Raw genomic sequence first — 12,394 nt, 5'->3', positions numbered from 1 at the left:
TGGAGGCTAGAACGGTTGCAGGAACTGGGCATGTCTAGTTTAATGAAAAGAAGGACTAGGGGTGAGATTTATTTATTTATTTATTTTATTAAATTTCTATACCGCCCTTCTCCCGAAGGACTCAGGGCGGTGAACAGCCACAAGATAAAACACATAAATACAAAAATTTAAAATAGATTAAAAACGAATTAAATAATTTGGCTGAATTTAAAATACCCCATAATTTAAAACAAATTAAAATTTATATTTAAAATTTATATTTAAAAGGGGAGAAGATTTAGGCCAGGCCAGCTTGATGAAATAAAAAAGTCTTAAGCGCGCGACGGAAGGTGCGCAGATCCGGGATCCTCCGTATCTCCGGGAGGAGCTCGTTCCAGATCGTAGGTGCCCCCACAGAGAAGGCTCTCCCCCTAAGGGCCGCCAGTCGACATTGTTTGGCCGACGGCACCCGGAGGAGCCCCTCTCTATGGGAGCGTACTGGCCGGTGGGAGGCTATTGGTGGTAGCAGGCGGTCCCGTAGATAATCAGGTCCTAAGCCATGGAGCGCTTTAAAGGTGATAACCAGAACCTTGAAGCGCACTCGGAAGACCACAGGGAGCCAGTGCAGCTCGCGCAGGAGAGGTGTTACATGGGAACTCCACGTTGCTCCCATAACCACCCGCGCGGCCGCACTCTGCGCCAGTTGGAGCCTCCGAGTGCACCTCAAGGGGAGCCCCATGTAGAGAGCGTTACAATAGTCCAGACGAGAGGTGACGAGGGCATGAGTGAGATGATAGCCACGTTCCAATATTTGAGGGGTTGACACAAATAACAGGGAGTCAAGCTATCCTCCAAAACACCTGACGGCAGAGTGCTTTGGATGGAAGAAGCAATGGATGGAAGAAGTAATGGATGGAAGAAGCAATGGATGGAAACTGATCAAAGAGAGACGCAACCTGGAATTAAGGAGAAAGTTCCTAACAGGGAGGACAATTAACCAGTGGAACAGCTTGCCTCCAGAAGTTTTAAGTGCTTCATCACCGGAGGTTTTTAAGAAGAGATTGGAGGTCCATTTGTCTGAAATTGTATAAGGTCTCCTGCTTGAGCAGGGTTGAACAAGAAAAGCTCCAGGTTCCTTCCCAACTCTTATTATATCAATAGATCTCCTTTTGCAAGAAAAAGAAATGTGGCTAAATTAATAATTTAAATGCCAGGAAAGTGAAACTGAGTGTAAATCTTTTTATTACAGCTTTTGTGTCAGACCTGCCCCAATCTGATTCCTTAGGAAAGAGAGACCCTCGACTCCATTTGGTTGAAGCAAAAGCTTCTTTTACTAAAGAGAGCCTAGCTGCAGTTAAGTCAGGCTAGATCTGGGTTGCCCACACTCAAAATATACAGTCAGGTTTCCCCTCTTCCCAGCCCTCCCCCACATGACCAGTCTGTCTTCAGCCAATCAGAACTCGCTGAAGTGTTTTGAGAACGTTGAGATGTTTTGAAGTATTCCACATTCTTTCTCAGGGTGCCTGGCCTTGGATTCTGATGCAAACCAATTCTGAGCTTTTCTACTCTTTATCACCTGTCATTCCCTCCTTCCTATTTCCCAACATGTACATACACACATCTTTATTACCCACTTATCCTACCCCGCAACCCTCTAGCCTTTGATGGCGGTACGCCTGTGAGGTGCCGAGCCGAGCCTGGCAGACCTGACATTTTGTTCTGCATTGCCTTGCTGTAAATCCTTGCCAGGTTTCAATGCAGGAGCAAAAGGGTAGAGAAATGTGATAAAGGAGGACAAATGGCAAAACAAAATGAAGTGATACAAGAAAACAAAACAAAAGGAAGGAAAGAAATAGAGAATGGAGTGACAGTTCAGCCCTCAGAATTTGAAATTTGGTCATCCGTTATTTCGGCCTCCTTGTGAGGATGCGAGAAACAGATGTAATGCTACCCTCATAAGACCCCCGTAAAGTCTCACTTAGCGACAGGAATTTCAACCCCTGAAAGTGGAATCCCCTGCATGTAAATTTATGCAAAACAGCTTCCTAACTGCCATTCTGCTTTTCCCGGAATGTTCCCGCCTCCTTTCCCTGATTGGCTCTCGCTGCTGCTCTAGAATTTTTCATTCGATAGAAAAGACAGCTTTGGTTTTTCTCCTTTTACTCCAAGACACCCCCAAAAATAGTAAGTTGGCTTTTAAAAAAAAACATTTCTAGCTTTAAAATCCAAAATCTGGAAGACTGGATTCCTCCAGAGGAGCAGTGGAGGGTCAGGGAGGGTGCCAGCCAATTTTTGGGGGGATTTATTACAACAATTAGGAATTGAACAGGAAGCTCTCAAGCCAACGTTCAAAAGAAAAGATGCTTAAGTTTGTCCCTTTTCCTTTACTTCCCTCTTTGAGAAAAGCCGTCCATCGTTGGCTACAGGCTCTATGGAGCCTCCCGGATCCACCGCAGTCTATCTCGGAACAGGAGCCATCAAGGAGAACAGTTTGTGGGTTCCCTGGCTGGATTCGGGGGGGAGAATGGTTTGTAAATATGGTGGAAGAATGAACAAAGGCACGGATTTCTTTGCTTTTTTGTTTGTTTGTTTGTTTGTTCGATCAGGGGTTCCCCTTCATCTCCCCGGAAGGATGGAGGACAGAGAGGAATCGGAACCCACAATCCGAAATGATGTGAGTTTGGAAGGCTGGTTGAGTTGCGGTTTATCTCGACCGGAGGTTATTTCTAAGCTTTAGGGCAAGGCAGGGCAGAGAAATTATGAAGGATTTCTGAAGAGGATCAGCTCTCAACTGTATTTATTTAAAAAAACAAAAAAAAAATGGCAGCCCCTAGGCCAGTGATGGCTAACCTTTTTGCCGTCGCGTGCCAAAAGCGGGGGGAGCACGGGGGGGTCGCCCACATGTGTGCCCATACCCCACCCCCATGCCTCCCCCCACGCTTTTAGCATGTGATGGCACAGTGGGCCCGGTAGGCCTGTTTTTCACCCTCCTCAGGCTCCGGAGGCTTTCTAGAAGCCTGGGGAGGGCAAAAACAGCCTTCCCCACCCCACCCCCAGAGGCCCTCCAGAGGCTGGAAACAGCCCATTTCCCAACTTCCGGTGGGACCGGAAGGCCCAAAAATCAGCTGGCCAGCGCACGCATGCGTGCTGCAGCTGAGCTATGGCAATGCTCGCGTGCCCACTGATATGGCTCCGTGTGCCACCTGTGGCACCCGTGCCATAGGTTCGCCATCACGGGCCTAGGCAATCTTTGGAATCTCCTAAAGCTCAGCTGGCTTGTTTGTGGATGAGACACCACCAGGAGATGCATGGAGTCCAAACTAACTTGGGAAAAAACATTAGTTTCCCCTAATGGTAAAGCACATGCAGGAGATCGGCCTTCTTCCTATCTAAGACAGAAACTGGAAGGGGGGAAAGGAGAGAGGAGGTTTTAGATGTGTTTTGAGTGTTGTGTTGGTTTTTGTCCTTATCCACTGAAGGAAGTGTGTTGTTGTTTTCATAGAAACTGACCCGTCCACTCATTATCTCATTAGTGGGGTCCAGTTTGGCGTATTTGCACTATGGATACATGTTTAACCTGATCACTCATCCCGTTGTGGTAAGTGAGCCCCGCTGGGTATCGCTGGGTGGTCCTGGGTTTGGGATTTGGCAGTCATTCACAGAACCTGCCTTCCTGCATTACAGTTGCGGAGGATGGTTTGTGTGGGCCCAGTGTCTTTCATGGGACACGGATCCCATCGGGTTTTCAAATGATGTTTCCTGCCATGTCCTCTCCCCTCCACTTTTCCCACTTCCCTTCCCTTTTTTTTCTCCTTCTTTCTTCCCTTCCCCTTCCCCTTCCCTTTCCCCTTCCCCTTCCCCTTCCCCTTCCCTACCCTTCCCTCCCATCCCCTCCAAGTGCCCTCAATGGCTCTCTAAAAGCTATCTGCAAGGAACCTAAATCCTTCCATTCCCCACCATCCCATCAGAGCTGAAGAAGCTTCTTGGATGAGAAGAGAAACGTCTTCAAAGAAAAACCAGGAAGTCCAGTTGCTTCTTGGAAAAAAAAGCACCTTTGAGGAAACCATGGTTTGTTTTCCTTCAAGAAAAAAACCCCCAGTGTGGTTTTCCATCCAGCAGATCTCACCTGCTCACCGTAATGGCCGACGGTCAAACACATTGGAGGGGCAAACAGGAGGAAATCTCCCAAAGTTTCCAAAATAAATAAATAAATAAATTTCTTTAGCACCTCTGCTCCAGATTCCTTCAAAGGGTAACTCAGGACCTGGGTTTTCCTTAGGGACTGCCAGCTTGGCCAGCCTACCTTGCAGGGTTGTTAGGTGAGGTGGAGGGGGGGGCAGTCGGGAAGGAAGTGTAGCACCGTTGCGTGTGTTTGATGCGGTTTTCCACTTTATGTTTTTAAGTTAAGGATGCAGATGCTGAATCTTCAGAAGAAAGGAATCGAGGAAAACCCCGTGTATTTGAAGTTCTTACTATTACTCATCAGTTTCTTCCCCCTCGGAGGTGTTTGTGGGGTTTATCTCTGGGGCTGTCTGGCAGACAGATATGGCAGGTATAGTAGGCACATCTTAAAGAGAAATTTTTGGGCTGTGGATCGGGGTGGGTTCTACTTACCTTTACTACTGGCTCGCAACGCATGCGCAGAAGCTTCCTGATGACGTTGGGGTCAGTGGGCGGAGCCTCCCGCCGGTTTTACTACCAGTTCTTGCGAACCGGTCCGAACCGGGGGCAACCCACCACTGCTGTGGATATACAATAAATTGCCAAATTTCCAGTGTTTCTGTTGGCATTGGTGCCGTACATTGGCATACATACAAACCAGGATTTTTGTGATTCCTGTTTCCTTGAATATGTCTCTTTCTGTGTCTTTGCAGAAAATCCGCCATCTTAATTAGCAACGGAATTAGTATTTTTTCGTCTGCCATCTTGTGTTTTGATAGAATATTCCGGCGCTTTGAATTCAGCCTCTTTGTTCATTTTTTTGTAGGAATAGGAACAGGTGAGTCCTTGACCGCTTTATTTTAAGCCCCCAAATAAAAGGGCAGCCTTTTCATTAAATGTCCCTTAAATTAGGAGTTTAGGATTGGGGAAGTAAAGAGTAGGATTGGGGAGGTAGGAGGGGGGAATGACAGGGTTACAGGAACCAAAGCTGTCAATCTGGAGCAGACCGACCAATCAAGGACAGAGTTGTGAAAATGGAATGTGAAACTCCACCAAAGAGGCGCCAAACCTTAAAGCCGTCCTCAAAACATCTAGTCTGAATATCATTGGACATTGATGGCCTGGTCAAGTGGGGAGGGTCAGGGAAGAGGGAAAATTTCACGCTTTGTGCAGAATATTGTGATCCAGCTTTGCTTATGCTGTAACCGCTTGACTTTAGTATAAATAATCTTGTCACTTCAGAACTGGAGTTGAGGGTCTTTCTTTCCTGAATGCTCAAGTCGGGAGAAGCCTGACAGTGGGTTTCTTGGTGCCTAGGAATCAGGATGGTCCTGTTCTGTCCCCCCTTCCTCACACAGGCAAACGTAATACCAAGCACGCCTGCCAATATTTTATTAGGTAAACAGATTAGAATTCTTGGCAGACCAAGGTTTTGGCAGCAAACTGCCGAATGCCTGCCAAGACCGGTTTCACTCCCACAAAGCAGAAGAGGACTTATCTTCAATCCGTTCCAGGAGCAACAAATTATCCACAAGACAAGAGTTCAGTCAATGTTCAGTCCAAAATATATCCAAGCCGAATTTCAGAGATCACGATGTGACTTTCAGGGTTTAACTTTGTCCATCACAAAGCCTGAAGAGCAATCCCACCCACTTTTATTCCTGGTGGGGTGTGGCTCCATGACTCAGCTCAATCTCTGGCCCTCCCATGCCTCTTCCATTGTTGCACACGCTTCTCCCTCCGACGCTGCCTGGGATCAAGCCAGGATTCATCATCCTCGCTCCCTATCAATTGGTGCTCCGATATGCCTTCCTCCCGGCACATCCCAGGCTGTTCCTCCTGGCCTTCGGATGGAACCTGAGGCATTGCCAGAAAGGAGGGTCCTGGAGAGGGAGGCCTTGTCAGTTCCTCCCCGTCACCTTCTGAGTCCTCTTCCTCTGTTAGGACAGGCTCAGGAGTCGGGGTCACAACAGGTCCTTTGCAAATATTCTGAGCATAGAATATGCAGTTATTACTTCCGTTAGCAAGAAAACAGGGCAGTGAATCCCCCAGGAAGAAACCTTCATAATGAATGGAGAAATAATTTGGATGTAGAAGAAATGTACAAGCAGTCCTTGACCTACAACAATTCATTTAGTGACCATTCAAAGTTACAACAGCACTTAAAACAGTGAATTGTGAGCATTTTCACATTCATGACTATCCCCATGCTCGCGAGATCAAAATTCGGACGCTGGGCAACTGAGTCATATTTATGACGATTGCAGTGTCCTGAGGTCATGTGATCCCCTCTTGCGACCTTCTGGCCAGCAAAATCAATCAGGAATTGATCAAAATCAATCAATTCACTTAACCACCCTGTGACTAACTTAATAACAGCGATTCACTTAATAACGGTGGCAAGAAAGGTTGTAAAATGGGACAAAGTTCACTAAAACAAATGTTTCACTTAACAACAGAAATTTTGGGCTCAGTTGTGGTCGTAAGTCAAGGACTGCCTGTAGCCATATGCCAAGATTTCTGCTACCTAACTCTGTCTCCCCTTCAATAAATCTGGTTAAAGAAGACTCCGAGGATTTTGGTCAGATTCAGACCCGTGAAATGAGAAGGAAGAGCAGGCTGGGAGAAAAGGGCTGGTAAACCAGGGCCTCTTTGCACATGCTCTAATTTCTTGGCTCCGGGTTCAGCTTCAAGGTATCCACTCAGACTGGAGTGCCAGGCAGGAACAAGTGAAGATTGCATGGGACAGCAGAGCACTGTTATAACCCAGTGCTCCCTAACTTGGACATTTAAATCTGCAAATCTCAGGGCCAGCTGCACACCATTGTTGTGGCCTGCCAGCGGCCTGCGTGGATCGTGGCTGATCCCGATGAAGAGGAGGCTGGTGTGGTGTCGCGCCAGCAGCCTGCACAGCCAGCACTCACATCCGACAGCGAGGAGGTTGAAGAGGATGTAATGCTAGAGACAGAGACTCAGCCAGGGCCTTCAGAAACTCCAGAGGCTCCTTCCAGTAGAGAGAGTGAAGTGGAGGAGCCTCTCCTCAATGCTCGGGCACGCAGGGCTGCCAAAAGGCAGGAGTGGCTACTCAGGAGGAGGAGGTCTACTCGAGAGTAGGGCTTGAGGATAATTGGCCACTCCCTTAGCCTATTTAAGTCGCACGCAGCTAGTGCATTCTTGCTGGAAACAACTTGTATTATTATCAGAGTATTTTGGTTTATCATATCTTGTTTTCTGGGCTGGTTGCCAACCTTTGCCGGTCTTGTTTATTCTTGCTACTTAATAAATTTGACAAGGACTGTTGGTGTGTGTCAATATCCTCGGAAATCCAGAGCTGGGGCAGAACAACCATAGATGCTCCTAAATTCTGCACTTGCTAGAATGCAAGCTGTGACTGAACCGCAATGTTTAATTCATTCCACAGGAACATTTAGTTACTCTGTCTCTCTCTACATCCTTGAAATCTCTTCCTTGAATCTGAGGGGAGCCTTGGTGACCACTTTGCTCCTCTTCCTCAGCTGGGGATCCCTTCTGGTCCAAACCTTAATCAGTCCCCAGATCTGGGGAAATGAAGAAAGTAAGTACTTCCACCTCCATCCATCCTTGCTGCAAACTTTAAGTCATGCCAAGCCAGGGAGGGTATCTTTCCATTGTCCTAGCACAGATCAAAGCAAGAGAAAAGGATGTAGAAAAGATAAATGTTACTTCTAAAAGATGCAGTAGGATCCTAATGTCCTCCCTCCTTCTGTCTCTGCCATAGATTTTTCATTATTAGTGGGCGTTATAGCCATATTTGCTATAATTAGTAGTATATTGTTGGTGCCTTCTCCGGAAAGTCCGAGGTTTCTGTACTTGCAGAGGAACGATGAAGAGAAAGCAAGGCAAGGTATGGCCACGCGAGTCTGGCGTTACGGCCTTACGAGCCGCTCGTCTGGGCCAAAGGGAGGATCAGGCCTGTAGCCCAGCCTCTGCCCTTCGGATCTGCAGGGCTTTGTGGCTCCTTCCAAATGTAGATGTTCTTGTCTTCTCCTCCTCTTCTTCCTCCTTTAGTCTTGAAGAAGCTGAGAGGGGAAGAAGACGTAGAGGAGGAGATGGAGGAACTTTGTCAGGAACATCTTGCCGAAAGCAGCCAGAAAAACATGACAGTGTGGAAACTTCTTCGCTTCCGCAGCCTCCGATGGCATGTCATCACCGTCGTGGTCTTACTCACCGGAAGTCGATTTATGCAAACAAACGCGGTTAGTGACTTCCCTGAGCAGCCTCACATAGAAAGGATGTGCTGTTTGCTTTTCCAGGGTTCAAATTTGGAGTCCTGTCCACTTCAAAGCACCAAGTGGCTGGCTTGTAAGCTACTGTGAAAGACGGATGCACTTTCCCTAGCAGGCGAGGGAGTCTAATCTGGACGGTAACCGGATTAATTACTTTCTCTATTGGGAAAGGGCCTATAAACTTTGGTCCTAGCTTTTTGCATGGGAGTTTTAGTCTAAGGTATTTCATAGAAAGGTAGGCCTTGCTCCCAACCCAAAACGGCTCTTGGGGTCTGTGGTGTTTGTCGGCTTCCACTTTATAGGTTTTCGCTGCTTCCCGCAGAGCCCGCTTAGTGTTTTCCCACTCCTCCTTCAAACACTCCATCCATTCACTCGAGGAGACTGATGAGGGGGGCTCCCTGGGGAGCTCAGGCATGAGGACGAATTCCATGCCACTTGTGACCTGGAAAGGAGTCAGGCCAGTGCTGCTGTGTACAGTATTATTGTATACCACTTCAGCGAATAGCAATAGCTCTGCCTAATTAGACTGCTGATAATTGACATAGCACCTTAAATACTTGCTCTATCATGACATTCGTACATTCCGCGGCCCCATTGGTACTCGGATGAAAAGGCGAGCTAAGTCCCTACAAGGGCCCAATGGACCTAGTGAACTCTCTCTAGAACTTGGCAGTGAATTGGACCCCCCCGTCAAATGATTCTGTGGGGAACGCCATGTAACCTGTAAATCTGCTTTATAAACAACAATTTGGCCAGTTTTTTCGCTGAGGGAAGCCCTGAACAAGTGGTGAAGTGGGCTTGTTTTGAGAATAGGTCTATCACAGTCCAAATGACCGTATTTCCCTCATTTTCAGGGAGTTCAACAATAAAGTCCATGGTGATCTCCTCCCAGGGTGTGGATGGGTCTGCCACCTGTTGAAGTAGCCCTGGGGATTTCCGTGGTCTTTTTTTCATGGCCGCGCACATTGCACAGCTTTTGACATAGTCCTCAACGTCTTTCTTTATCTTTGGCTACCAAAACTGCCTTCTGGCCAAATGTAGAGTTTTTAAGTAGCCAAAATGCCCCGCCTGCTTGGAGTCATGGCTCTGCTGGAGAACTTGAAGTTGAAGACTTGCAGGCACATATAACTTTGAGCCTTTCCAGACTAGTCTATTCTTTAGGGTCAGCGCCTCTTTGTTTTCATCGTACCACGGGTCAGCTGGCAACTCACCTTTCAATTTCTCAGTTACCCCCCCCCTGCTTGTAGCTCCCTGCCGTCTAGCTTGGCTGCGGATCATGGCTTGCGAGGCAGTTTGGGAGGGGGGAATCATGGAGTGGATGATTCTAGGTTCTTATGGTCAGTCCACCCTTCAAACGGAATGTGACTTCCCTCTAGGAAGTGCCTCCAAATCAATAAGACCCAATGAACAACATAGGCTTCCTTCTCCCAGACAGCCCATCTCATCTTGGTCTCCGTCAGTTCTCTGGAAGTGTATGTGCAGGGTTGCAAATCACCATTGGACTGCCGCGACGAAAGTTTTTCCCAAGCTCCAAACAATCAGTCACATGGTCCAATCTCCTTCTTCCATGGACCAGGTGTGAGAATGTCCTTGGTTCTCAAGAGAAAGTATCTTGTTTTGGCTACACAAACCCTTCTATCTGTAATCCCCACTCCCTATACCTCAGCTCCAGTGTGGCAACACTGAAGCTCCAATGTGGCTCCGATCAGGGTCAGCTTCAGGGCTGACATAGGGTGAAGACAGCTCCTCCTGAATAGTTCCCAGAGTCTACATTTCATGTGCTTTAGCAAGATTCTGTCTGTAGGTGATGAATTACCTTAGAAGAATTGTAAGAGGGGGTTTTAGAGCCTGACCCAAATCCTATGTGTGCCTCCATCTGCACCTCTTTTGTCTTTGATTGCAGATTTTAATTTTTGCCCAGCAAAGCTATAAAACTTTAGGAATGTCTGCCAAATCTATACGGCTCCTTCCATTAGCAGGAAACGTGATCGTCCAGCTGATGCTTCTGACAACCGTAAGCCACCTCGTATCCCCACTTGATTACTGGATTGTTTGTGTTCTCAGCTGCACCCACCGACGTAGGGTGATGTACCCCTAAGCAATACAACCAGCAGGGAGCAGTTCAAATTAGCGAAAACATGATAGCAAAAGGAAAGGCTGGGATTATTGTAGCCTCGATGAAAAATTGTGGGCTCCTTTGTTTGATGATGCATTGGTTTTGTGTTCTTGGCTGTCCATGGTCTTCTCAGGAGTTTTTCACCAACTTCCAGATGTGTCAATTCTCTTGTGCTTTGTTTTTTTCCAGATCTGCATCGTCGAGTCCTTGGGGAGGAGATTTCTCCTTTTGAGTGGCTTCTTGATGTGTAGCATTTCAAATATTGCCCTAGTCTTCACTTTTCAGGTAGGTAACATTCCTACTCTCTGCACCGGGATAACTTGAATGCCCTTCTGTTAACATCCCTATGGTTTTTCTCCTACACAAACCTTCCGAGACAGTTAAAATCAATCTGGTGAATTTCATCCAGTTGGTCAATTTCACCATCAATTTCACCAATCTGTCAATTTCACCAGTCCATCAATTTCATCCAGTTCGTCATTTGCACCAATCCATCCATTTCATCAATCCATCGATTTCACCCAATCCATCGATTTCATCCATTTGGTCAATTGCACCAATTTGTCAATTTCATCCAGTTGGTCAATTTCACCAATCCATCAATTTCACCAATCCATCAGTTTTGACCTGTAGATCAATTTCACCCATCGGTAAATTTCATCTAGTTGGTCAATTTCACCAATCCTTAAATTTCATCCAGTTGGTCACTTGCACCAGTCCATCAATTTCAACAATCTATCAATTTCAACAATCTGTCAATTTCAACAATCCATCAATTTCATCCAGTCAGTCAATTTCACCCAGCTGGTTCATTTCAAAGAGTTAATGCCAGTTTTCTCTAGATGGGGTTCTAGATAGGAGGTTGGCTGAAGATGTAAATTTCGGGGAGGGGGGAAGGGTTACTATTTTGATGGTCACCCAAAGGTGCTTCCTTCTACCCCACAGGTCAACAGCCCCTCGCTGGCCTTCATCAGCATTGTTTTGATTATCTTCTTCTTTGTGGGCTACGTAATGGGACCAGGTTTGTGATCAGATGGGATACGGAGTCTTTGCAGGTGGAAAAAGACCAAGGGAAGTTTTTGTGGCTGTTGCTTTAAAAAAAATTTTTATTACGAGGCCTGCCCTCTTCTCTCCATCCAGCTTCCATTATTCCCGTGATTATTGGTGAATTGTTCCTCCAGTCATCCCGAGCGTCCGCGTATGTGATTGTAGGATTTTTCGGTTGGGGAATCAATTTTTTGTCAGCTTTGCTGTTCCTTCTGACTAAGGTAAGGGACCCTTTGGTAATCCTTTTGAAAGTTTAAAAAAATGAATAAAATATATGAAAACAAATATTTATTTAAAAACTCCTTTTCACACCCACACCCACAAAACTGGTAATAAAATTTTTTGAAACCCACCAAATTCTGTGTGTCTCGTGGGCAAATTCTGTGTGTCTCGTGGGCCTGCCAAGTTTGATCACAGTATTTCTTAATTTTTGTTTCCGTCTCTAGTCCTACCTTGAGTCCTACTACTTGCTCCTTTACTGGCCTTTTATGATCCTCGTCTTTATTTACATTTTCTGGGTAGTCCCAGAAACCTGCGGCAACACATTTCAAGAAATCCAGGAGAGCATGGCGGCCTGCACCTCCAGAAATTCCAGAAAAATAACGGCTGAATAGAAACAGGAAATCTCATTCTTCCCCCTGTTTTCAAAATTGATCTGGAATTAAACAAATATAGTGAAACAGAAGCTCTCTTCAAGCTGGATGGATTTATTTGTACTATTTTTTTTAACCCTTCTACACTAGTTTGGCAAAAAAGATTGAGTTGTAAGTTTAGCAGGCACTTCCAAATATTATTCCCCAGGACATAAAATAATTTTTCCGCCCTT

At 46.3% G+C, this 12,394-nt stretch overlaps 1 protein-coding gene across 2 annotated transcripts; it reads left to right on the top strand.

Moving 5' to 3' along the window:
• The first annotated feature begins 1,478 nt into the window (after window positions 1–1,478).
• Window positions 1,479–12,253, top strand: LOC117658836 (solute carrier family 2, facilitated glucose transporter member 5-like). 2 transcript variants are annotated; one of them, XM_060682414.2, is made up of 14 exons: window positions 1,479–2,163; window positions 2,381–2,472; window positions 2,586–2,653; window positions 3,482–3,577; window positions 4,383–4,531; window positions 4,854–4,978; window positions 7,562–7,714; window positions 7,898–8,023; window positions 8,188–8,375; window positions 10,309–10,419; window positions 10,711–10,806; window positions 11,467–11,542; window positions 11,662–11,789; window positions 12,015–12,253. In XM_060682414.2, the coding sequence occupies exons 3-14, from the start codon at window positions 2,612–2,614 to the stop codon at window positions 12,180–12,182; spliced, it is 1,458 nt and encodes a 485-aa protein (XP_060538397.2). In that variant the 5' UTR covers window positions 1,479–2,163; window positions 2,381–2,472; window positions 2,586–2,611; the 3' UTR covers window positions 12,183–12,253. The 2 variants fall into 2 exon arrangements, with proteins under 2 accessions (XP_060538397.2, XP_034262827.3); XM_034406936.3 differs by lacking the exons at window positions 1,479–2,163; window positions 2,381–2,472 and having other exon boundaries at window positions 2,500–2,653.
• The last annotated feature ends 141 nt before the right edge of the window (window positions 12,254–12,394 follow it).

Source organism: Pantherophis guttatus, chromosome 15, assembly GCF_059756535.1.
Source record: "Pantherophis guttatus breed Tessera chromosome 15, ASM5975653v1, whole genome shotgun sequence".
NCBI lineage: Eukaryota > Metazoa > Chordata > Lepidosauria > Squamata > Colubridae > Pantherophis > Pantherophis guttatus.
The sequence above is the reverse complement of the archived record's forward strand: the minus strand, read 5'-3'. Positions and strand labels throughout refer to the sequence as shown.

What these genes read in the sequence shown, in the direction of transcription:
- LOC117658836 (XM_034406936.3), top strand. Translation starts at nt 2,504, where the DNA reads ATGGTTTGTAAATATGGTGGAAGAATGAACAAAGGCACGGATTTCTTT. An exon ending in TGATCACTCATCCCGTTGTG is followed by an intron (nt 3,578 to 4,382) that starts GTAAGTGAGCCC and finishes TATGTTTTTAAG; the next exon opens with TTAAGGATGCAGATGCTGAA. An exon ending in AGCTGATGCTTCTGACAACC is followed by an intron (nt 10,420 to 10,710) that starts GTAAGCCACCTC and finishes GTTTTTTTCCAG; the next exon opens with ATCTGCATCGTCGAGTCCTT.